Below are 26379 nucleotides of genomic sequence, written 5' to 3' on the forward strand. Positions count from 1 at the left end.
TGTATGCTCTTTTGATCCGCAGTTAGCACAAGTGGCTACACTTCTGCAGACAGCTTGGGAGTGACCAAATTTTTGGCACTTAAAGCACCGGACTGGATTTGGGATGTATGGTCTTACTTGGCATCTAAGATAACCAGCTTTAATAGAAGTAGGCAGATTTGGTGTTTTGAATGTTAGGATCACCGTGCGTGTGGGAGCAGGTTCTCCATCTCTTTTAATCACAATTCTTTTGGCTTGTACTACGTTTTGATCTCTTAGTTCATGAACAAGTTCATCCTCTGATACGTTTAATAAATCCCACTCTGATATTACCCCTTTAGAGGAGTTTAAGGTGGCATGTGGGGTAACCTTCGTGGGAATTCCACCGAAAGTAGAAATTTTCAATAGCCTCTCAGCATGTCGATGTTCGGTCATTTCAATCAATAAATCTCCGGATCTTAATCGCCGAACCATTTTTGGAGGGCCAGCCACATTTTCGAGACATTTCTGTATCAAAAATGGGGACAGCTTACTCAGTGGTTGGTCTGTGGAGGAGTGTAGTATTAGAAAGAGTGGTGTGATCTTATCCATTCCTTCCTTTTTTTGTCTCTTGGCATGGGATACATTTGTGTCGTCATGATCTGGATTATGTTTGTCTAGTTCTGAATCATAAGATCCACACGAGGACTGTTTATTTTTGTCCATCGTTGCTCCTTTTAGTCCTGGGAGAGTGGATTTCTTCTCCCAGACTTCCAGCCCCGCCACGTGGAGGCAGGAGCAGTGCCACCTAGTGGCCAAGCGGTTGGAGAAGTTAGTTTGTTAGTGCGAAAATTAATAAATATACTAGGAAAAGAAAGGTAATTTTCCTTTCTGGGTTCTTACTTAGAACCTGTTAAGTACAGAACCACTTATAAAGAAATAAGGATGAGAAAAGCACTGGAAAGAAAATATAACGAAATCACTTAGAAAGAGCACTATATATCACTTAGGAAAATCGCTTGGACACTATCGCTTGGCACTCGGGGCCTTGCAAAACTTAAGCCTTTCTTCGTAAGAGCAACCCTTTGTTTCATTCACTAATCTTGTTGCCTTCTCTGTACTCGTTCCAGCAGCTCTACATCCTTCTTGAAATGAGGCCTGCAGACCTCATTTCAAGGTCAGGAGGCCTCATTATATACAATACTCAAGGTGTGACCTGACCATTGCCTTATACAAGGGAATAATCACCTCCTTATCCCTGCTAGAAAAATTCCTGTATATCATTGACAAGACACCATGAGCTACTCTTGCAGCCCATCTGCACTGCTCAGAAAACTTCATATCTGCTTGCACAATTACCCCCAGTTCCTTTTCATTCTCTACCACTGTCAGTGTAGTACCACAGAGTTGATACATTACTCTCAGGTTACTGTTTCCCATATGTAGTACTTAACATTTGTCAATGTTAAACTTCATTTGCCACCTCTCAGCCCATCTGCTCAACCTTTCCAAATCCTGTTGCAGCAGCATAGCATAGCATCAGTAGTGTCCTTAACAACCCTGCAAACCTTTGTATCATCTGCAAACTTGGAGTGCGCCTATTTATAGTGAAATGCTAAAAAACAAAATTCAGTTGTAATGACTTGATTTTAATTACAGAGATCTTTCAGAATTTATGATAAAGTCCAATTTTTTTCCGAAAAGAGAAAAATTCATTGATATTTGATTCTTCGCCAATAATATGCTTTAATGTCATTGGTTCTCGCAGACAGGATGGATATGCTGTTCTGTTGATACTGTCAGTAGTCAATTAGGATATGTTTCACTGATAAATGTGCTGAACAGTGTGGACACTGAGGAGGGTCCTTTCCTGTGAGTAGATGGAGGTGAGTGAGATATGTATATGTCCTATTCATGTCCGTGTAAGTACCACTTCTTCTCTTCGCACTGTTTTGGTGCTAGAGTGCCAAAGCTTTCGGTGCTGTTTCAACTGATAGAGTTTATTATTGGTTTGAGTGTGCCATAGATCTTTCCACAGCGAGACATGCTGTTTGTATGATGCAATTGTAGTCAGAGGCAGGAACATGGATGGAAGTTAAATCAAAACTTGATGGATTTTTAGCAGTTTTGTCAGTGAGTGTGTTCCCCTTTATCCCCCGAATGTGTTGGGATCTAGCAAAAGGTTGCTGATTGATGACATTCTTCAATTTGCAATAGGAGACTTCTGATTTGATTTAACACAGGGTGAACCTTGTAGAAGGAATTTTGCACTGCTCTAATTGAGCAGAGCGAGTCTGTGCATACTATGTATTTTGCGGAAGGGTAGTGATTCAGATTTTCTAAGGCTAATTTTACTGCATGGAGTTCTGCTGAGAAGCTGCTATACTGAGCTGGAAGAGCAGCCGAAATGATTATAGAAGGAAATACTGCCACTGCTCCAATGGCTGAGATGCCTCTGTAGCCAGGTGGGCAGGAGCAGCAGTGCGTACCACATGCTTCTTCATTAGACCAGGGTTTGAGCCCGTGACCACCAAATATGGAGGATGCGAAAAGGTCAGGGAATGACCACCGTATATTCCCGGAGAAATATGGCCTTAGTTGCTAATGCTCCTAAAAACTAAATAACAACAAAATAACATCCAATGGCTTAATGTGATTTGGAGCCATCAGTATATATTGGCAAAAAATCAGCATATTTTTGAATACAGCTTGCATGGAGTTGTTTTACATTGATTATTGATAGGCGATTCTTTCTCCACTTATGAAGATAAGTATCGCAGGTTAATTGCAGAGGGGGAGTCCAAGGAGGTTGAGAGTAATTCATTACTTGTTGCCTGTTGAAAATAGGAACATTCCAACTCTGTGTTAATTCAAAAAGGTGTAAGCCTGCTGGTCTTATTTTAGTGGGTTTGTTTCTATAGAGATTTTGCAGTGGTGGATTAAAGAGGTATGGCTCAACAGGATGCTGCCAGCATCTTTGTATTCATGCTGCATACTTAAGAAGCAGTGTTTTTCTGCGGAAGTAAAGAGGGAGTTCATTAGCTTCAATGTATAAACTATGAGTGGGAGATGTCCTGAAAGCACCAAGTGAAATCCGCAATGCACTATGTTATAATTCAGCCATCGTAGTGTAGTCTTACGGGCAGAATCATAGAGTGGAGCACCATAATCCAAATGGGATCTGATCAGTGCTCTACATAAGAGCAGCAAAGATGTACGGTCTGCTCCCCAAGACAAGGTAGATAAAGCTCTTAGTATGTTTAGTTTTTTGAGGCAGGAAGTACGTACAAATTTAATGTGCTTAATCCTTGACAGGAAATTAAATTTCCTGTCAAGGATTAATCCCAAGAATCTGATGTTGTTGGTCACTGGAATGATAAAGTTGGACTTCTCAAGTTCAGGATCTGTATGCATTTTCTGTTGATTACAAAAGTGAATTGCAACAGTCTTCTGCTGTGATAGACGATAGCCATTTAACCTTGCCCACCTTTGGACTTTATTCAGGGATATCTGCAGTTGCCATTCAATGCATCTCATGTTCTGAGAATGGCAAGAAATAGAGGGATCATCGGCGTAAAGGTAGGTCTGAACAGTACTTGGAAGTTCTTTTGTGATAGAATCAATTCTAAGGGCAAAAAGGGTTGGACTCAGTACAGACCCTTGTGGCACTCCTTTTTCCTGTGAAAATGTCGCAGAAAGTGAGTTGTGATAACGATCTTGGAACGAACGATTCTGGAGAAAGTTCCTAATGAATATAGGCAGATTGCCTCGTAAACCAAGAGCATAAAGGTCACTGAGAATGCCATGACACCAGGTAGTATCAAATGCCTTCTCAATGTCTATGGAAACCATAACAAGATGTTCATTTTTTACAAAGGCATTACGAATTGCAGACTCGGTTTTGATCGTGAGATCTAAGGAGGACCTGTTCTTACAAAATCCATGTGGATGATTACTCATAGGTGTTCTGTTTCGATGATCCAAACAAGTCAATTATGGATAATTTTTACAAGAAATTTACCGAGGCAACTGGAGAGGGAAATTGGTCCGTAACTGTATGGACTGGTAGGATCTTTTCCAGATTTCAAAAAGGCAAGAACTGCGGCATAATGCCAAGAGCTGGGATAAATGTTTTCCAGAAATGTTCGGTTATATTAGACCAGCAGTATTTGCAAATTTTTGTCAGCAAGCTTTTGTAACATATGAGATATTCCATCTGGCCCAGTGACACAGTTGTGTGTTGTTTTAATGGATTGTAGACATTCAGAATATTGAAGAGGTTGGTTATATGGAAGGGAAACTGAGGTTTGAAAGTTGATGGCACGTTGTTCAGTCTTGGTCTTTATTTTCTGGAAATCTGGAGAATAATTTGATGCCACAGATACTTGGACAAAGGTTTTGCCCAAGGCATTTGCTATGTCCTAGGAGCAGAGAGTTCTTGCCCATTCCACAAAAGAATTGGTGAAGTGGTGGTTGGAAATTTGCCTAATTTTATTCCATATTAACCTGGAGTTAATGTTTCTATTTATGGTAGATGCAAACTGAATCCAAGAATCCTTCTTGGCTTGCCTCAGAATGAGATGTATTTTTGCCCTTAATTTCTTGTAGTTAATAAGATTAGCTGTAGTTGGGGATTTACAAAATAAATTCCATGCTTTATTTTTTAACTTCTTTGCTTTTGTGCATTCTTCATTCCACCAATAGTTAAGGTGCCGCCAGGACTAGGAATTCGACAATGGAATTGAACAGTTAGCAGCAAATAGTAGGTATGAAGTGATATAATCTGTGGCTTCATCTATTGACTGTGTTCATATAAATTTCTCATCCAGAGTGACAGCTGACTGAAATTTGACGCAGTTGGCTTGAGAGAACTTCCATTTCTTGCAGGGTTTGGCCAATGGTGGTTGGCAGTGAGAAAATCACAAATAATCGGAAAATTGTCACTGCCTATGGGATCATCCATAACAGACCATTCCATGATTGGAAACAGAATCGGGAAGCATATCAAGAGCTCGATTGCAGAAGTTTGTCCAGTTGGTAATTGTATGTGAGTAGGTGCACCGATATTAAGAATGGTAAGGTTTTGCTTATCTACGAAGGTTTCAATCAGTTGACCAATCCTATCCAATTTAGTAGATCCCCATAAGGGGTGGTGGCCATTGAAATCCCCCAAGAGACAGGGGAAGGTAGCTGTATTAGCAGGTTTTCAAGATCTTGGTAAGAGAAGGTATGACTTGGTGGGAGATAAATTGATACTAATGTTAACTCAATTTGGGTTACCAAATGTACAGCAACAACTTCAATTTCAGTTTTCAAAATAATTTGCTTGGTTGGGATCTATGAGCTGACCAAGATGGCCACACCTCCCCATGGGTGGAAGTTGAAGTATTACGATCATGTCGATAGATAGAATAGTTCTTTATGCTGGCAGAAATTTGAGAAGTTAGATAGGTTTCCTGTATACAGAAACCAACTGGAGAATATCGATTAATTAAGTCTTGAATATCGTTAAAGTTGCTACGAAATCCTCTACAATTCCATTGAAGAATATAAGGCATTATTGGGTTTATTTCTTTGGTTTGTCTTTTTTGAAAAAGAAGAATGGTGAACCAGTGTCCATATCTTCTTCCACATGTATTTCTAAGACTGAGACTTCCTGTCTGGATGAGTCAATTGTATCCATGGATGTGTCCTGAATATTCGTTTTTATGTTTGAGCCTCGATTATTTGATGAAACAGCATTCATTGGAGGAGCACAGAGAAGGAGATTTCGCTGGTACTGTAAGAGCAGTATTGCTTGCCTGGTTCAACAAAAGAAAATTGTGAAATATAAAATTGAAAATAAAGTAAGCTTTCAAGAAGTGAGAAAATTAATTGCTCCCAGTATTACTAAACATACACATACGAGTGTTGCACAAAAATATCAATCAGTGGCCACCCAGACTAATGTTACAGTCCCTTCAAATACCTCAATCTCTGACTGGGCATGAACTGTTCTCTCCCAGCAACAGTCCAATATCCCCAAACACTGGCATATGTATGTTTAGTAATACTGGGAGCAATTAATTTTCCCACTTCTTGAAAGATTACTTTATTTTCAATTTTATACTTCACAATTTTTTTTTCGGTTTTCCACCTGTTGCATGTCCTAGAATAAGAAGGATGGCTGCCTTTACAGTTAGAGCAGATCATTTCTGTTGCAGAACGATCATTTTGACTATGATCGGAGGACCCACAGTTGGGACAAATTGGGTTTCCTCTACATGCCGTTTGAGAGTGGCCATAATTTTGGCACTTATAACATCTCAAGGGATTAGGAATGTATGGTCAAATGCAGCAAAGAAGATAACCTGCTTTTATGGACGAAGGTAGGTTTGGGGTATTAAAAGTGAGTATAATATTCCTTGTAGGTGTGAGTGCATTGTCCTTTTCAATCACGATTCTTTTCACTGCAATTACATTTTGTTTCTGAAGCTCTTGACTTATCTCATCCTCTGAGATATTCATTAGATCTCACCTGGATATAATTCCCTTAGATGTGTTTAAGGTTCCATGGGGAGAAACTTTTACTGGAATTCCAGCAAAATTTGTAGTTTTCAGTAGATGCTCTGAAAGTTTCCGGCTGTTTGTTTTTACTAGTAGGTCCCCTGATTGCAGTCTCTTGACTGTCTTAGATCCTGCCAGAATTTCCAGGTGTTTCAGAATAAGAAACGGAGACAGTTTAGTCAGAGGCTGATCTGTAACAGAGTACATTACGAGAAATTGAGGGAAATCTGTCACCGAGGAGTTGGTTTTAAAACTCTTGGGTTGTGAAGTGTCATGTTCGGTTTCTATGTCCGACCAGGAGCTTGTTGGCTCTAGAGGAGGAAACACATTATGTTCCATAATTGCTCCTTTTTGGCCTTTGGCTGATTAACTGTTTTGCCAAGGTTTCTGGCCCCACCACAGGGAGGCAGGGGCAGTGCCCAGTGTGATCAAGCGTAATATAAATTACGCTTGATCACACTAGTAATATAAATATGAAAAATACAAACAGGCAGCTTTTCTTTCTTGCTCTGTACAAGTACTTTTGTAACAGTAGCTGATATAAAATAAATAAATTTCTTAAGGACAGGAACTTAAAAGAACTATAAATCGCTTTTATAGCACTTTAAGCACAGAGAAAACATTCAATCACAATTGCTTGCCACCTGGGGCTGTAGGATCAACTGATGATGTTACACACAGCAAATTCAAAATGGGAAGTTGTTGTTTAAGGGTTTTAAGACATAAGGGCATCAATGTGTCTTTCCAAGTTTTTAATGTAAATTGAACATTTTTCAAAAAAACAAAAATGGGAAGCATTCAAAGAATTAATCTTGGAAGCTACTAGGTGTTTCACACCAAATAAGAAATATTATTCAAGGTTTAGGCCTAAATGGATGTCAGATGAACTAATGAGACATGTGGCAGAGAAGAAAAATGCATGGGATATGTATAAATTAACAAGCAACATGGAAGCCTAAGATAGATATAAGCTGGTCTGTAACCAAGTGACAAAGGAGGTTAGGCAGGTAAAGGCAGATTATGAGAAATCTTTGGCAAAGGATGCAAAGAAAAACAGCAAGGAGTTCTTTACTTACGTAAACTCTAGAAGGGAAGGGATAAATCAGGTTGGTCCACTTGATATCGATAGTTCAACTGTTGATAATTCTGCTCAGGTAGCTAACTAACTAAATGAGTATTTTGCATCTACATTCACACATGGGGAGTTATTCAGGGAGGAGAATGCTAGAGGTGTATAAAACTCTGGCAGTGAGCTAGATAATTTTGTAATAACTGAGAGCAAAGTGGAGAAATTGTTGAAGATAAACATAAGAAAGGCACTGGGAGTGGATGTGATCTATCCAGTTATGTTAAAGGAGGCAGCAAAGGAAGTAAGCAAACCCTTGGCCATAATTATTACAGCTCCCTTGGACCCAGGGGAGGTATCCATGGACTGGAGGTGAAAATGTGACCCTAATTCACAAAGGAGGATCAAAGGGCAACACAAATAATTACAGACCTGTTAGTTTAACTTCTGTTCCAGGAAATTCATGGAGGCACTGGTTAAAGAAGCACCGCAGGATCATCTAGACAAGACTTCAGTTATAGCTCTGACACAGTATGGGTTTGTGAAGGGGAAGTCTTGTTTGACCAATTCGATTGGATACCAGAATGTGGTCACAAAGCAACTGGATGCAAAGAATAATTTTGATATCATATATTTGGGCCTTAGAAAGGCTTTTGATACTGTTGCACATGGAAGACTGTTGCAAAAACTGGAGTGTGGCATTGGATGTAAATTGCTGCTATGGAGATAGGGATGGTCAAATGGGAGAAGACAGAGAGTAGTATCATATCATATCATATATTTGGATTTTAGGAAACTGTTGCACATGGAAGACTATTGTACAAATTGGAACAGTATGGCATTAAGGGTAAGTTGCTACAATGGATGCGAGGATGGTTGAGTGGGAGAATACAGAGAGTGGTAATCAATGGACACTGCTCTTCGTGGACTAATGTTATTAGTGGAGTCCCCCAAGGTTCAGTGTTGGGTCCATTGTTGTTTTCTATATTTATTAATGATACTGATGATGGTATATCAGGTTTAATGTCTAAGTTTGCAATGACACTAATGACAGTACACTTCTGCAAGAGGATGTAGAAAAGTTGAGTAGATGGGCTGAGAAGTGGCAACTGAAGTTTAACATTGACAAATGTAAAGTACTGCATATGGGAAGCAGTAACCCCCAGAGTAATGTATCACCCCAGAGTAATGCTACACTGAGTGGTAGAGAACGAAAAGAATCTGGGGGTAATTGTGCAGTCAGATATGAAGTTTTCTGAGCAGTGCAGATGGTCTGCAAGAGTAGCTCATGGTGTCTTGTCAATGATATAGTGGGGATAACCTTGTATAAGGCAATGGTCAGGCCATACCTTGAGCTGTATACAGGTCTGGAGTCCTCATTTTAAGAAGGATGTAGAGCTGCTGGAATGAGAACAGAGAGAGTAACAAGATTAATGAATGGAACAAAGGGTTGCTCTTAGGAAGAAAGGCTTAAGTATTGCAAATTACAGTGCCTGGAGACTAGGCACCTGCGAGGTAATCTGGTTGAGGTGTATAAGGCTGTGAATGGTTTAAGCATACTCAATGCTGTTGGGATTCTTTCTCTTGCTCAGAATAATCACCTGAGAGGGCATAAATTGAAATTGAGGAAAGACAGCTGTAGGATAGATGTGTGGAAGTTTGCCTTTTTTAGGCAGTGGGTGGTTGATTGCTGTAACAAACTTCCATCTGTCGTTGTAGAAGTTGATAGCTTAAATAGATGCAAGGCAGAAGGATGAATGAAATGAGAAGGGTTTTTTTTTTTTTTTTGGCTGATGCTATATAAGCTTTCTTGCATCATATGCCTTTACTAATGCTAATGCTAGATTATGCTGTGCTTTAGGAAAGAATTCTTTGAATACAGCAAGCTTTTCCAAGAACATGTTACTCATGTTAGTTGAAACGTGGGTGTACCAAATAGTGGGATGCATAATAAAGTTTGGAGGGTGTGTGTGTGTGTGTGTGTGTGTGTGTGTGTGTGCATGCATGCGTGCGTGCATGTGTGCGAGAGAGAGAGAGAGAGACAAACATTTAAATGCCAGTGCCACTTATACAGACTAGCTTAAGCCTGGTAATTTCCTAATGGATAAAGACACTTTTCTTAATTAATATTTCTTTCTTTTCCAATAATTCAGTAAGTAAATTCAGATTAATTTTATAAATCAAACATTAAAATATTACCTCTCTTAATTTGGCCATTGCTTCTGCAAGTATCCGTTGCTTCTCAGCCAGTTCTGCCTTAGCGGCATCTAATCTTTGCTGTTTTGGCAGCACTTCCCTATCATGATAAATTTTTATAAAGGAATCAACTAACAGTCGAATAGCAAATGTAGTATTAGTTCACTGAGAAAATGAAATAATAACTTAATAAAAAGCTGCAAGAGGTCGGTCAGTTCAAAGAAATAGCTGTATTATTTTATAAAGATATATTTTTGAAGATCATACTTGTGATACAGCAATATCTCAAAATATTGAATTTACTAACAGTTATACATAAAGACCAGATAAAGATTTATCAAAAAGTTTCAATATAGCTATAGAAACCTCCAACATATATTAAGCCTCTAAATAAAAAAAAATCAACTGGTTAGAAAAAATTAATATTTAATAACAAGTATAGACCTATGAGTTTTATTGATATCAATAACCATCTGTTCACATCTTAGAAATAAATAGATGTCAAATGAACTGAGGAGACTCGTGGCAGAGAAGAAATATGCATGTGATGCATAAAAAAAGTTTGGGTGGGATGCGGTGATCTTTTCTTTGTCACCACTCAAGGAGTGTACCAATCTAAAGTAAAAATCGGATGCATTGCTAGAAGAATTTGAGTCACTGAAAAAATGGGTGCTTGCCTTCGAGAATAACGTAACTGGGAGCTCGTCAGGGACTCAACACTCTAGTAACCTACCAGGTGATACTCTCACAATTCAGGTCTCAGAACAGAATAACCAAGTGCAAACTACTCTGGTTCAAAAGACCTTAGTTCTTCTCTTCTATTAGGAGACTCCATTGTTAGGGAAATGGGAAACATTTTTTCTAATAAGGACAGGTGGACTAGAACCAGGATATGTCTGCTGGGAGCAAAAATTAACGATATCGGCAACAGACTGTCAGATTTAAGGGGAGCAAAGAGAATATTATTATTCATTTGGAGACTAATGATATTAAGCACACACGAGCTGATGATTTGTGAGATAAATATAGGATAATGCTGAAGAAATGCTGTGAGTTAAGTCAGAATATCTTTGTATCTGCAATGCTGCCCAGGCATGATAGGAGGGATTATATGCCGAAAGCCTTGTGGATTAACTCAAGACTTGAAGGACTCTGCAAGGCTTTTGGGGGAAAATTTTTATAAGCTTGGCCCACAGTTGTAGGTAGAAGGAATCTCTTTTATAGAGACAGGATACATTTAAACAAACGTAGTGCAAGAGTTTTTGCCAGTATCATTGATGATGCCTTAAGGTTCGAGGAAACTGCTAGTTTTGGGAGAAAAGGGTAAAACACATGCGTGTTTATCTGATGATATTGGTCAAAGTAACACTTGCATATACCCCAAGAGTTCTTGTTTGTTATTGCTCCAGTTCATATTAGCAAGATGTTCTGAGAGCAGAAACATTTCAAATGAATGGGTACCTAATGCCAGGGAAGCAAAAAAATAAATACAAGAACACCAAGTCTTAATTGTTTATATAGTAATGTCAGAAGTGTCATCAATAAAATGAATGAATTTGAACTGCTGGTTAGGACAAGTAACGCTGACATAATATTGCTTATGGAAAAATGGTGTCACCCGGAAATTGGGGATGATGAGTTTCAGGCTAGATAAAAGGGATGGCAGGGTCATGCTTCTTATCAAAAGCAGCCTGAGCACAAAGAAAGCTTTCCTGGATTCAGATGTTTCCCATACCAGGTGCTGTTTGACATGAACATACCTTATACTAGTACAGAAGCTGTATGGTGTGAGATAGTTGCAAGCAAAGGTATAATGAGGGTGGGATTAATCTACAGGCCAGGTGACTGAAGATTATGATGAGAGCCTCTACATGCAAATGACATGGGCAAATAAGTGTGACTGTCTTATTATGGGGTCACTGCTCTCTTTATGGGCGATTTTAATTTGCCTCTAATTGATTGGAGCAAAAGAGAAGGAAACTCCACATGGGGGACAAAATTTTTAAATCAACTAGACAATTTTTATTTGTGTCAACATGAAAGGGAAAGGGAATGCTAGGGAAAAGAATATTCTAGCATGAACCAGCAGACATAATAGTGCTGACAATATAGGAACCAGTAGCAGGAAGTGATCACGGAGTTCTACAGTGGACAATGAAGACAGAAGTAGCAGTAACTAAAGGCAAAGGGATGGGTTATAATTTCAGGAAAGGAAATGATGATGGCTTAAGGATGCTACATGGCCTCTGTTAACTGGGTAGATATCTCACAGAGAACGAATACAATTGAATTATGATATACCTTAAAAACATTTATCACAGAAATCTTCAATGCTTATATACCATTAAAAAAATACTCCACAAGGAAGATTCCAAGTTGGATGAATAAGGAAATTGCCAGATTACTTGAGCAGAAAAAGAGGGTATGGGAAAGTTACAGAGCAATAAAAAGTACTGAAGCTTATAACAACTACAAATTGATCTATAATAGTGCCACAGAAAAGGTTAGGCTGGCAAAAGAAGATTATGAGAAATTGCTGACAAAGAGAGCAAAGAAGGGGGATAAGGAATTCTTCACATACATAAATGCAAAGAAGAGAAGGACAAACCAGATCGGACCTTTATGTAATGGACATGGCATGCTATTAGATATCCCATTTGATGTTGCAGATGAACTTAACAGTTACTTTGCATTGATATTTACAGAAGAAAAACCCTTTATGTCAAAGAGAAATTATGGGAGTGAAGTTGAAAAATATGTAATTAATGATATTGAAATTTCATATGATTATTTAATGAAAAAACTTTAGCGCCTACAGGTGAGTAGGACTCCAGGGATTGATGGCATATACTTTAGAATTTTAAGGGAGGAAGCAAGTGAGAGCATTGAACCATTAAGGCAAATTATGAGAGCATTACTGGACTGAAGAGAGATTCCATTGGATTAAAACAGTGCCAATGTACCTCCAATACACAAAGGTGGTTCTAAGAGTGTAGTGGAAAATTACTGACCAGTCAGTCTGATCATGGAGGCAATGATCAAGGGTGGAATTTATGATCATTTACAAACATATAAATGGAATTCTGAAGGATACAGCTTGGTTTTGTTAATGGAAAAACATTAACAAATCTGGCTAGCTATTTTGACAGGGTCACTCATGAGCCAGATTTAGGGAATAATTTTGACATTGTTTATTTAGATTTCAGCAAAGCATTTGATCCAGTCTCACATGAGTGGTTACTTTATAAGCTGGAACAGGTTGGAATCAGGGAAAATCCTTAGATGGATAGCAGGACAGCTTCAGGGCAGAGGGTTGTGATAAATGGTTATTCTTCAGATTGGGTTGTTTTTGATTTTCATAAATGACATTGATGAAGGGATAGAGGGCATGATGTCTAAATTTTCAGATGATGTAAAGATTGTTAGAGTAGTTAATGATCACCACCAAGCAGAGCTTTAGAGTGACCTAGATAGACTTCAGGAATGATCAGAAAAATGGCAGCTAGCTTTAATTATTACACTTGGGGAACAGCGACCCCAAAATAATTTATACACCTGGTGGAGTTGAACTAATGCCAGTAATAGAGGAAAGGGACTTGAGTGTTAAGGTATAGTCAGACACGAAGTTCTCCAAGCATTGTAGATAGGTTGCATGGTTATCGTTGATTTATTGAACATTTGCTAGCAGAGATAAGGACGTCATAATACCATTATATAAGGCTATTGTTAGACCACATTTGGAAAACTGCGTTCAAGTGTGGAGACCAGATCTAAAAAAAAACATAGAGCTTCTTGAAAAGGTCCAAATATGGGTAACTTGCCTGGTGGGATTGGCAAAAGCGTGTCCATATGAGGAAAGACTTCAAATATGTCAGTTGCACAGCTTGGAAACTAGGCACCTTAGAAGAGACTTGATTTAAGTGTTTAAGGCTCTGAGAGACAAAATTAAAATGAACGAGGATGAAATTTTCATGGTTATAAATGATTCAAAGAACTAGGGGCCATAAGTTCAAGTTATGGGGGAGGGGAAGAGGTTTAGTATGGATTGCAGGAAGTTTCATTTTAGCCAGCAAGTTATAAATTACTGGAATGAGTTGCCTACATGGATGGTGGAGGCTGATAGTCTGATAGGTTGTCAATTTCCTTTCCTTTTATTATTTATTAATTTTTTTTTTAATTTAATTTTATTATTATTTTACTTTTTTTCTTTTTTTTTTTGGTTGGTGCAGCATAAGCCATAGGCTTCCTTGCACCCCTATGGTCATTACTAATACTATTGTTACGGGAAAAATAATGGAGTTGCTGGTGAAAGAAGTAATTCAGGACCATGTAGAGATAGAACACAGTTATGTGATAACCACAGCATGCATCTAATAAGGGACAATCTTGTCTGAACAATCTGATTGGATACTATAATATTTTATAACAAAGGAATTGGATGCAAAAAATAAAGGTTTTTTTAAACTGCTCCACATAAGACTGCTGTACAATTTGGAGTAGTATGACATTGAGGGCAAGTTACTGTTAGGGTTAAAGGAATGGTTTGGATAAAGGAATAGAGTTATCAATGGGTACTGCTCTCGTTGGACTGCTGTTATCAGTGGAGTTGACCATGGTTCAGTGCTGGGCTCATTGTTAATTACTATATTTATTTATGATATTGGTGAAGGCATATCAGACTATATAATTATTGTCACATGCTAAGTTTGTTGGTACAATTTTTAATAATAGACATCAGTATATGCTATTTTAACAAGATCTAGAAAAATTAGGCAGATGGGTTGAGAAGTGAGAGTTGGAGTTTAACCTTGACAAATGTAAAGTACTGCATATGTCAGGAATGGAACAGTGGAGAATGGAAAAATAAAAAACCTGATGGTAATTGTGCAGTCAGAGAAGTTCTCTGAGCATTGCAGATGGGCTGCTAGGGCAGCTCATGGAGTTTTGTCACTGATATACAGAACTTTTGTCAGCAAGGGTAAAGAGGTGATTATACCATTGTATAAGGCAATGGTTAGGTCACATCTTAAGTACTGAATACAGATATGGAAGCCTTGTTTTGTGAAGGATATGGATCTCAAATGGGTGCAGAGAAGGGAAATAAGATTAGTGAGCAGAATAAAAGGATGCTTTTACAAAGAAAGACTTGCAAATTGCATATCTGGAGACTAGGCAACTGAGAGAAGATCTGATTGAGGTGATTAAGACTCTGAATGGATTGAGTAAGCTAAATGCTGATGGCCCTTCCTCTTGCTCAGACAACACATAAGGGAGCATAAATTTAAATTGAGGAAGGATGGCTACAGGATAGATGTCCGATTATTGCGGTTCATTACTAGAACAATTTCCATTTGGTGTTGTGGAGGTGGGTACTTTGAAAATATTCAAGGGATGGCTGGTTAAATTATTAGAGTGGATGGACAGGTGATAATTCAGCTTAATAAAATATATTTATCACATTCCTTAATCTGTGAATAAGGAAGTATATGTGCACCTGTTTGTTCTTAGTAACTGTAATAAAACCTCATATAATTGGCAAACCCATGTGCATCCATCCACCCCAGTAAGCCTTATCATTCCCCTCCCTTCCTGATTCCAAGACTACCACGTCTCAAAAAGAAGTAAGGTGAAAATGAATTCCACCTTGGTTAACATTATCATTATACCATTAGTCTGTATTGTTCAGACATATTGATGAGAAGCTTTGTTGATTTTTGAGATAGCATTATCCATTGCTCAGAGAGTGGCAGCACATCATTACACATGAATTGTAGTTGTACTTCTCATAAGGATCAGATTGAGTTATGAGTGTTGAGAAAATAAAGCCATAGTGCATAAGTATACAGGTGCATAAATTGTTTGTATTATACAACAATACATATATATGTGGGAGGAAAAATGAGTTTCTGGGGTGGGGGAGGAATTCTACACTGATATCAGCTAATTACATCCACAATAGAGAAATTCCATTATAAAGAATTTGCCAAGCAATGACAATCAAAGAAATCACCTTTGCCCTGCAATGAGAATCAAACAGGTAGCTAGGTGGTATTCAGAGTATGCTACAATGGAAGTTTCCTCACAAGGAAACCACTGTTTATTTGTAGTACAATATTCAATAAACTTATGGTGACTGCATTACTACCTAAATAATGTCATAATACAAATACAGTAAACCCTTGCTAATGCAGTTACAGTTAAAATGGTTTTACAGTTGTATTTTAAAAGACACAGGGGATTTAGGAAGGCAGATGAGGCACTCTGACTGTGCAGAGAAAAAGAGAGAGAGAGAGAGAGAGAGAGAGAGAGAGAGAGAGAGAGAGAGAACATATATTACATTGTCTTGCACGTTGTTCAGTACTGTTTTTGCTTCTGAGTCAGATGGATGTTATCGCTCATATGGCTTCATTTGTGTGCTTCTTTATATGTATATATGTACATAAGTTAACGTATTTTATACAGGGTGTTTCGGTTAAACGTTTCAGAACTTCTAAGAGGGGTAGGGTACATCCTGACAACTCGAAATCATATAGCAATGTGGGGTCGGAAATGCTTTCCTGAAGCGGTGTTGTACACAGAAGCACCATAAAGAAAAGAGACCGTAAGGGAGAAATCGTTTTAATAATACATGAAAAGAAGCAAAAGGTACATGGATTAAAGTAAGTTTTCGAAGTTTCTTCCATGGGCTACAATGCACGCCTCACATCTCCGACGCATGGACATCCGAACATTCTGGAATACTCCAGGCGAATTTCGAATTTCTTCGGCAGCTACTGCGATTCTTGCAACCAGCTCCTCAGCATTGTCAACAGGGGTGTCATAAACTAGCGATTTCATATGACCCCAGAAATAAAAATCAAGACATGATAGGTCGGGTGACCGAGCAGGCCAACGCACGGGACCACCACGTCCGATCCACTGTTGACCAAATGTGACATCCAGGTAGTTACGAACATCTCCGCTATAATGGGCAGGGGCTCCATCGTGTTGGAACCACATTGTCTGTTGCGTCGATGCAGAAATCTGTTCATCTCTCAAAAGTTGTGGCAATACTTGCTGCAGAAAGATCAAGTAGATAGGTCCGGTTAGACGACACGGTAACAGGTAAGGTCCGATGAGGTGATCTCCCATAATACCGGCCCATACATTGACCGAAAATCGAATCTGTGCTGCACGACGTCGTATTGCATGCGGGTTCTCGACCGCCCAGATATGGTCGTTATGCGTGTTGAAAATTCCTTCCCTTGTGAAGGATGCCTCATCGGAAAACAACACTTCATCAGGAAAAAGGAGATTTGTAGCACATTTTCCAAGGTACCACTGTGCGAAAGCAATACGAGGTGCATAATCCTCCGGTTGCTGTGTCTGGACACGCTGCACGTGAAACGGATGCATGTCTTGTTCTCGGAGAATCCTCCAGACGCTGCAATGGGAAACCCCGACTGCGTTTGCTAGACTTCGTGTACTCGTTCTTGGATTCCCCTGTACATGCTGCAGCACATTCTGTTCGACGGCTGGAGTCTGTGCTGTTCTTACCCTGTCCCTGTCAGCTCTTTCAAATGAACCTCTCTCAGCTAACCTCTGGTGCAGTCTTGCAAAGAAATTATGACTGGGAATACGCCTCGTCGGATATCGTTCCGCGTACAAACGCTGTGCGGCTGGCCCACTACAATTTGCAGCCCCGTATGCCAAATGCATATCGGCTAACTCTGCGTTCGTGTAATCATCCATCCTACTAACCTGGCGTTCTTGTTCAAGAAATTCGAAATTCGCCTGGAGTATTCCAGAATGTTCGGATGTCCATGCGTCGATGTGAGGCGTGCATTGTAGCCCGTGGAAGAAACTTCGAACACTTACTTTAATCCATGTACCTTTTGCTTCTTTTCATGTATTATTAAAACGATTTCTCACTTACGGTCTCTTTTCTTTATGGTGCTTCTGTGTACAACACCGCTTCAGGAAAGCATTTCCGACCCCACATTGCTATATGATTTCGAGTTGTCAGGATGTACCCTACCCCTCTTAGAAGTTCTGAAACGTTTAACTGAAACACCCTGTATATTATGGGTTTATTAGTATAAACCAGAGCTACGATGCTCAATACGTTCTACATTGATTTAAATATTTGTAAAAGAATAAGAGAAGTTTACCTCAAAAAATCATTTTTCATATTTACGTTAAAACTTTGTGAAATTAATTTTTAATTATTTTGTAATTATTTTTTAATTCTGTTCAATTGATTTTTTTAATTTTTTTTTCAATTTAATTAAATTATTTTGAATTCATGTTTTATTCATTTTAATTTCTGGGGAGTATCATACAGAAGTGTTCTACATACCACATTGAGGTAAACTTCTCCTTATTCTTTTACAAATTATGGGTTTATATAATTATTGGCTAAACCACAACATCATTGTCTTGTCGAGGTCCTCGTACATAGACGGTTTCATTGTTTTTCTGATTGTCATGCCTTTAATGATGTTCCTGCAAAATCTAATAGTGTCCTTTTATTTTTTACGATGTCACGCATGGCTTGGTTACCAGCATTATAACGGTTCATTAAAAATGTAATGGATGCACCGTTTTCAAACTTTTGAATAATTTCAAGTTTTTGTTCAATTGAAGCATAATTCCTTTGAATTTAGCCATCATTTTCGCGATTTCTAAACAATAAAAATATTATTATAAAAAAATTTGACACTCCTGACATAAATAATGATTTTTTTTTTTTTTTTTTTTTTTGCGGTGCAACAGAACACAACGATGCATTAAAACAAACTAAACATTTTTTCTCTTTCCATTGTCAACTTATCCAGATCTCAACTTATTTACAACTTGCAAAACATCTGTTTATACATATTCTATTTATTACTTGAATTTTATGATTTCCAGTTGATTTTTTTTTTATTTGGTGTCTTAAAGTGTCCTGGTTAATCCGATCCTGGTAAACTGAAACTCTGCTGTACAACTTCTGAGTCTTCTATCAATGGATAAATGTAATGTCTTTTTATAGTTTTTAAATAAAGGATCTACAATGATATTTTTTTATTTAATTTCATCACCACTATCTATATCATTAAATTTTTTATTTATTTGTGTTCTAGGTTTTTTTTTAATATCTTTTAGGGCTATCTTTCACTTCACTAATCAGGATTATCATTTAATCTGGATGACCTCTCCCCACAATTATTCTGGATTAGTGAGGGTTTATTGTATTATGACTTTATCCTATTATTCCTCATTAAAGGACATAAAAATCTAGAATATGAAAATTATTTTTATAAGGTTTTATAGCTCTCTTTCATTATCCTTCATGATTTACAAACAGACAACATGTAAATGAAAATCAGACTAAACAAACATAAAAAACCAGAAAATTTGCAACCAAAGATATTGTTAGATGAAAATAACTGCATCTTTTATCATCTATAAATAAAGTAGATAAATGAAAAGCCAACCTGAATATTAATCCAAATGTATGCATTGCACGCACCCACATACAAAGTGATTTAGCTGCTGTAGATACTTTCCCAATAATTTCAGGGACAAAATCAGCTTGAGTGATGTATTTTCCAACTTTGATTAGCATCTGATCATTCATATTTTCTTTCTCATAATTTACTAACTCTCGAATAAAAAAGGCACTTCCTGAAAAATAAAAAGGACTGGACTGATGTGAAGAATAATTCACAAAAATGAACACTATTAGAGAAGTTCAGAATGATAATTTTACAAGTATGAGCAATGTGCAATGTGTTCCCCAGAAAACTACAGAAAGTAAATAAAAAGATAAATTTTTATTATCATCTACAGAAATTCAAAATGATCTCATCATTTTGAATTTAAATGATGAGCGAATTCAAAATTCACTCATCCACCCTGATCCATAGGGTGGATGAGTGAAGTTGTGTTCGGCGGTAGAAATATGAGTCTCACGTTCGAATTGAAATCATCAAGATGCCTGGGATATCCAGGAGCATTATCTAATAGAAGCAAAATCTTGAAAGGAACGTCATTGGCTTTACAATATTTTTCAATCTCGGGAATGAAGCAGCCTTTAAACCAATCCTCAAAAAGAGATATTGTTATCCATGCTCCCTGGTTTGATCAGAAATGCACAGGTAGGGTGGCTTTATTGATGCCCTTAAATGCACGAGGATTTCCAAAATGGTACATAAACAGTGGTATTAATCTGTAATCTGCCACTGAATTAGTCCCAAGTAAGAGCATGGCCCTATCTACTGAAGCCTTGAAACCTGGCATTGTCTTTTCCTCTTTGGCAATGTATGTTCGATCTGGCATTTTTTTTCCAATACAGAGCAGTCTCTTCAACGTTAAAAATTATTGACCTTCATCAATAATTTTTTCCAACATATCACAAAATTTCTCTGTAGCTTCAGAATTGGCAGTGGCGACTTCACCACATACTTAAATGTTTTGGAAACCAGCGCGATGCTTGAACCTATTAAACCACCAGTTGTTTGCCATGAACTTGGGTTGGGGTTCGCCATACTTATCCTTAAGATCTTCATAAATACTTCTTGCTTTTGCTTGAATGGCCATTGGACTCAGAGGTGCCTCCATAGCCAGGTGGGCAGGAGCAGCAGTGCGTAGCACACGCTTCTTGATTAGACCAGGGTTCGAGACTGTGACCACCAAATACGGAGGATGCGGAAAGGTCAGGGAATGTCCACCACATATCCCCAGAGCAAAATGGCCTTAGTTGCTAATGCTCCTAAAAAAGAAAAAAAAAAAAAAAACAAATAACAATATTGGGCTCAGCGGCACTTGCTTCTGAATCTGATTTTCCATCCATATTATTAACAACTTTTATACATGCCGACCAGGCTAGCCGAGTGGGTAAAGTACCTGCCCGGCAACCCAAAGGTCGCGGGTTCGATTCCCGCCTCGGGCTTGGATCAAAGTACTGCAAAAACCTTGGGAGGTGCAATATGGCCACAGAAGCCGATGCGCCAACTACCAAATCAAAAAAAAAAAAAAAAAATCTTTTATACATGTTCTTTTATACGTGCACTGTCCTTGGATGTTCTTTTATATGTGCCCTGTCCTTTAAAATAGTATTCACTTTTGAAGCAGTGAGACCTAATTCCATGCAATAGATGACAAACTTTGTCCTGCTTCGTACTTCTTAATAATTTTCATTTCTAAATCAGTTTTGTTTCATTTCCTAGCACTGCTAGCACTTGCACTTCCGTTGGTCCCTTTCCCTTCACCATTGTAATAAGTAAATAGGATGAAGAGAACATTCTGAAAATTTATACCGATTATCGCAAATGCAATAAGATCGAGTTTACTATCCATTTATAATAGATTGCACGAACAGAAAAGCCCAATAAACGGGAAAGTGCAAATTGTTTTTATTATTTTTTGGTCTGACCTCCAGAAAAGTGCTTTAGAAAAATATCACAAAGGCATTCAAAATTTATTCTTATAATGGGAACATGTGATAACAATGAAAGGCTAATGCTCCATTATAAATATGATCTTTTAGAGAGATAAACAGCTAAGTAATATAGCAAAATTTTCAACTTCCAAGGACTTGGAACAAATTACAAAAAACAAAAACAAAAAAACATGTTATTGGGTTTACATTATGATATTTTCATGATAAATCCATTTATCCCTACAGATGCAAAATACATTTTCATATTTTTTGCAGTTTGCACCGGCTGGTAAAAACATATGTAAAGTTGAATTTGTGTAAGTCAAGTGTTACGTAAGTCGGGGAGTTCCTGTGTTGTGATAATGTAAATTAACATTCATTTTACCCATTATTATGTTCTCTAAACATTCAATAAATGCTGAAAGTGAATGCATGTATATATGTATATTTGGTTCCATGAAACTTTATTATCACTTTTACGTTGTGTAAATGGAACACAAAATTTACTTTTTTTTTTTTTTTTTTTGTGTTTGTTGTAACCATCATCACTATTTTTTCCCAACCCCTGTTTCCTACTGGACCTTAATCTTGCTGATTGCAGTTTTGTCAATTGAATGGCATGGGACCCATATACACATTATTTTGGAACACACTGTAACTTTCTGCAATTTATACAACAGTGAATATTTACAAGTTTCAAAAATTTACATAAAGCAAATTTTTCTAGTAAGATACTCAAAATCACTTAGAATTTTTTTTTTTTTTTTCAGGGAGATCATGATAGAATTGCCATAATCCTCAATGGGGAACTTCTACTGTAAAATTGTTAAAGATACATTGATAACAATGCCCAACAGTGAGCACATCATATAAATCTCATCATAAACAAAAGTTAAATTCTATTATTCTATACTGTTTTTGCACACTTTAAGCTTAGGATCTCGTTTGAAAATTAAATTATTTTCAAGGCAGTTTGGATCCAAATTATTTATCTTTAGGAAATTTTTAGGGATACCAGAAGTGCATCAAATTCTGGTGGGGGTGCTGAATGATCTCGTGTTAAATGAGAAAAATTGTTGAAGCTAAATATACATGGGGTAGATGGAATCTATACAGTTATATTAAGAAAGTCAGCAAAAGAGGTATGAAAACCATTAGCCATCTTGAGTACTGCATATAGGTCTGGAAGCCTCATTTTAAGGACTTGGATCTGCTGGAATGGGTGCAGAGAAGAGCAACAAGGTTGGTGAGGAGAGCTAATGGGTGTTCTTGCTAGGAAAGGCTTCAGTTTGTAAGGTGCAGCATCTGCAAACTAGGCACCTGCAAGAAGATCTGATTTAGGTGTTTAAGGCTGCGAATGGAGTGAGTAATCAGAATGCTGATGGAATCCTGCCTCTTGCTCAGAATACATACATAAGGGGGACATAATTCAAATTGAGAAAGTATGGTTGCAGGTTCGATGTGCAGAAATCGCTTTTAGCCAGATGGCAGTTGATTGTTGGAACAAACTCCCATCTGAGGTTGTAAAGGTGAGTAGTCTGAATAAATTCAAGGAAGAACTAGATAAACTCTTAGAGGGGATGGACTGATAATTTTTTTTTTTTTTTTTTATGTGAACCCCAAACACGAGAGGTATTAGAACCTATAGTACTTAGTACCATGCTTGGGTTGGAGGTTGAGAAGATGAAAGAAGATATTTGTTGACATTGGACTTGAACTTAGGTAGATTATAATTTTCAGGAAATACGTATGAAGGAAGGTTATTCCAGAAAACGGCAGTTGAATAAATAAATGAGGAAGATGAAAAGTTGGTTCTGTGGGTTTGAAGTTGGACAGTAAATAGATGTTGGCGGCACGTGTTCGGACTGTTTTGAAAGAGAGAGCGGGAATTATAGAAGCCAATTCAGAAGAACAGTGCCCATGGAAGTATCTGTAGAAGAGGCATGCAGCAGAAACAGTACATCTATGAGAAAGCGAGTGGAGAGACTCTGTTAGAGATGAATCATTAATTAACCTAACTGCCTTCTTCTGAATGGAATCAAGAAGCCTGAGAGAGGTTTTGGGGGCGCCACCCCATATGTGGGAACAATATTCCATGGCAGGGCGGATTTGCGATTTATACAGAGTGAGCAGCTGTTTGGAAAAAAAGTAACGCTGAGAGCGAAAGAGAAAACCAAGTTTTTTAGATGCAGAGGAAGCAATATTTGCAATGTGCTTTTGCCAAGAGAGATTAGAAGTCGGGGTAATTCCCCAAAGAGATATATCATTTTGCCTAGAAATCGGAGTGTCCCTAAAGATAAGCATAGGAGCACAAGAATCTGTTTTGTGAGATATAAGACAACATGAGTTTTAGAAGGGTTGAAATCAACTAAGTTATCTTTGCCCCACTGGAGAATTACCTGAAGTTTGGCATTTCAGGAATTGGTAGCAGATTTTCAACAAGTTGAAGCTGATTGACCAGGACAAGGTTTCTCAAAATGGAAAGTGGAATGCAATGTGCTATCATCGGCAAAACTATGGATAGGATTGCAGTCAATGGAAGAAGGTCATTAATATACAAGAGGAAAAGAGTGGGGGGGAAAGAACTGAACCTTGGGGGACACTGGCATTAGTGGAGAAGTTAGAAGACAGAGAGCCATCTGCCATCACCCTCAGTGAGCGAACAGAGGGTGATGGCAGATGGTACTAAAAACAGTTGGCAAACCATAAGATGGAAGCTGGTTTAGAAGACCTTTATGCCAAACACGATCAAAAGCCTTTGAGATGTCAAGAGCAACTACTTGTGCTTCACCGAACTTTTCCATTGAATTAGTCCATAAATGGATAACATAAGCCAGAATATCATCAGTGGATTGACATTGATGGAATCGATACTGGTGATCGTTGATTAGACAGAAGGTTTCTAGGTAGTTTAAGAGTTGCCGGTTAATTGATTTCTCCATTACTTTAGAAAGAGTAGAAGTAATTGTAATGGGACGATAATTGGATGGGAGGGATTTGTCACCCTTTTTAGGAACTGGCTGGATATGAGCAAATTTCCAAGCAGAAGAAAAAACACCTTTGGAATAAGAAAGTGAAAAAAGGCAGCAAAGAATAGGAGTAAGTTCAGGAGCACAGGTTTTGAGAACAAGTGGAGAAATACCATCAGGACCTGGAGCTTTCTTAGCATCAAGATTCATCAAAATCCTTCTGATATCCTTTTGACGGAAGACCACAGGAGGCATTGAATGGAGTGTCTTGGGAATGGTGAGAGGTGTTTTACCAAGATCATTAATACATGAGCTGGAAGAAAAATGGGATGCTAGCAGGTCAGCTTTATCCTTGGCTGAAGTGGCAACAGAACCATCTGGTTCTGGTTTGGACAGAGGTGGGAGCAGAGATGGGCAAAAGTTGCGGCCAATAGCTTTGGCAAGAGACCAGAATGCTCGGCTACCATTAGGGCAAGAAGCAAGTTTTCTACTCTTAGCCTGTTCAAACTCTAGTTTGGACTGATTAATAACTGCTTTACAATTGTTGCGAGCTTTGGTGTAGGCAGAAAATGACACTGAAGAATTAGAAACAAGCCAATTATGATATGCAACATTCTTCTCTTGAACAGCCTTAGCACATTTATTAGAAAACCAAGGTTTAGATAAAGGACGAGATTTTAAAGTGGAGTGTGGGATAAAGGATTCCATTCCTGCAAGAATAATTTCACTGACACGATCTGAGCAAACATTGACATCAGAAGTTTTGAAACAGTAATCCGACCAAGGAAAAGAAGAAAAGAAATCTCGCAGGTGATTCCATTTTGCTTTCTTGTAATGGCAAACAACACGAGGTTGGGAATAGCCATGAGATAAAGGTTCCATTGGAGAAGAGACAATCACCAAGTTGTGTTCTGAAGTGCCTAAAGGACCTCTCACTTCGATCGTGTACTTAGTAGGGTTGTTTGTGAGAAAAAGATCAAGCATATTGGCTGTATGATTACGATTGTCCAGTATTCTTGTAGGTAAATGGACAATCTGTGCTAGGTCATTACTAATTGCAAAAGCCTCAGCATCTCGACCTACTGGGTCGGTGTGACTAGAAAACGGAAGCCAGCTGGAGTTGTGAACATTAAAATCACCAAGGAAAATTACCTCACTGTTAGGAAAGTTGGACGGAGAAAGTCAAGTTGCAAAGAGAGGAAGTCAAAGAGCTCCAAGTGATTAGTGGAGTTGGGAGAACGGTAGCGACAACAGATGAATTTGACACAATGAGGTAGAGAGATTTTAAGCCAGAGAAGATCAAAGAGAGGAGATTCCAAATAGACAAGTCTCTGACAGGGAATATCAGAACGGACATATGCACAAGTGCCACCTTTAAGGCGAAAGGAATCATACAGGGAATAATTTGGGCATCTAAGATGAGCAGTAGTTGAATCAACCGATAACTGAGATTCTGTCAGAAAAAGTACATGGGATTTGGCAGACTGCAAGTGGAAATGAAACCGTTGAGATTAGAATTGAGACCACGTATATTTGTGAAATGAATTAGGATGTGCTTGGGAGGTTTAGATCTTTTTGCAGATAAGCTTGCTCTATTATTTTGACAATTCATGGTGTACTCAATAGTAAGAAAAAGTGGGTGGGACATGCTGTATGAAGTAATGAAATTTTTGGATATGGCGTACACGTGGTAAAAATATACCCAGATCCTTGACATAACGTGGCCTCGACAATGCTCCCCGCATACACACTACTCGGTCTCCCTCCAGTCACTATCTGGCAGAGTAGAGGTAGCAAGATTATACATTAGCTGGTCCGGAAGCCTCCTAGAGTTACCAATAGGTTCGGTCCAGTGTACTAACTAGCGGCCAGCCTGTGAACACCGTTTTAGAGCTGTACCCTCGAAATGTAAGGAATATGGATCTCGCCTCGACATTCATCATAACTTCAAAAGTCATCAATCATGCTGCATGATGGAAGAGAAAGTGAAGGGTTGACCAGAACTTAGCTATAGAGACTAAACATGGGTTGCACCACTGCAAGCCTCCAATAAGCAAAGTGATAGTATTTCACCATTTGATGAGAGTCATCTACCACCTAGTACTGCCTGGTAACATAGAGGGGCAGCGTTCCTCCATGTGGTGTAGAAGGGTTGAAATCAAATCTAGCATCATTTACCACTACTACTTCTACTATTATTATTAACTATATGGAGCAAGGAAGCCTAATGCTACACCAAG

At 38.3% G+C, this 26379-nt stretch overlaps 1 protein-coding gene across 1 annotated transcript in view; it reads right to left on the reverse strand.

The window, feature by feature from the left end:
• kl-2 (dynein heavy chain 2, axonemal kl-2) overlaps positions 1-26379 on the reverse strand; it is a 1174416-nt gene that overhangs the window by 289433 nt on the left and 858604 nt on the right. Inside the window, exons 56-57 of the mRNA XM_090369487.1 lie at positions 19225-19414; positions 9770-9866 (exon numbers count right to left, since the gene is read on the reverse strand). Of these exons, the coding sequence (XP_090225613.1) occupies positions 9770-9866; positions 19225-19414 (287 nt within the window). The remainder of the gene's footprint in view (positions 1-9769; positions 9867-19224; positions 19415-26379) is intronic.

Source organism: Mastigoproctus giganteus, chromosome 1 (assembly GCF_048544385.1).
Source record: "Mastigoproctus giganteus isolate SK-2022 chromosome 1, ASM4854438v1, whole genome shotgun sequence".
In the NCBI taxonomy this organism is placed as follows: Eukaryota; Metazoa; Arthropoda; class Arachnida; order Uropygi; family Thelyphonidae; genus Mastigoproctus; species Mastigoproctus giganteus.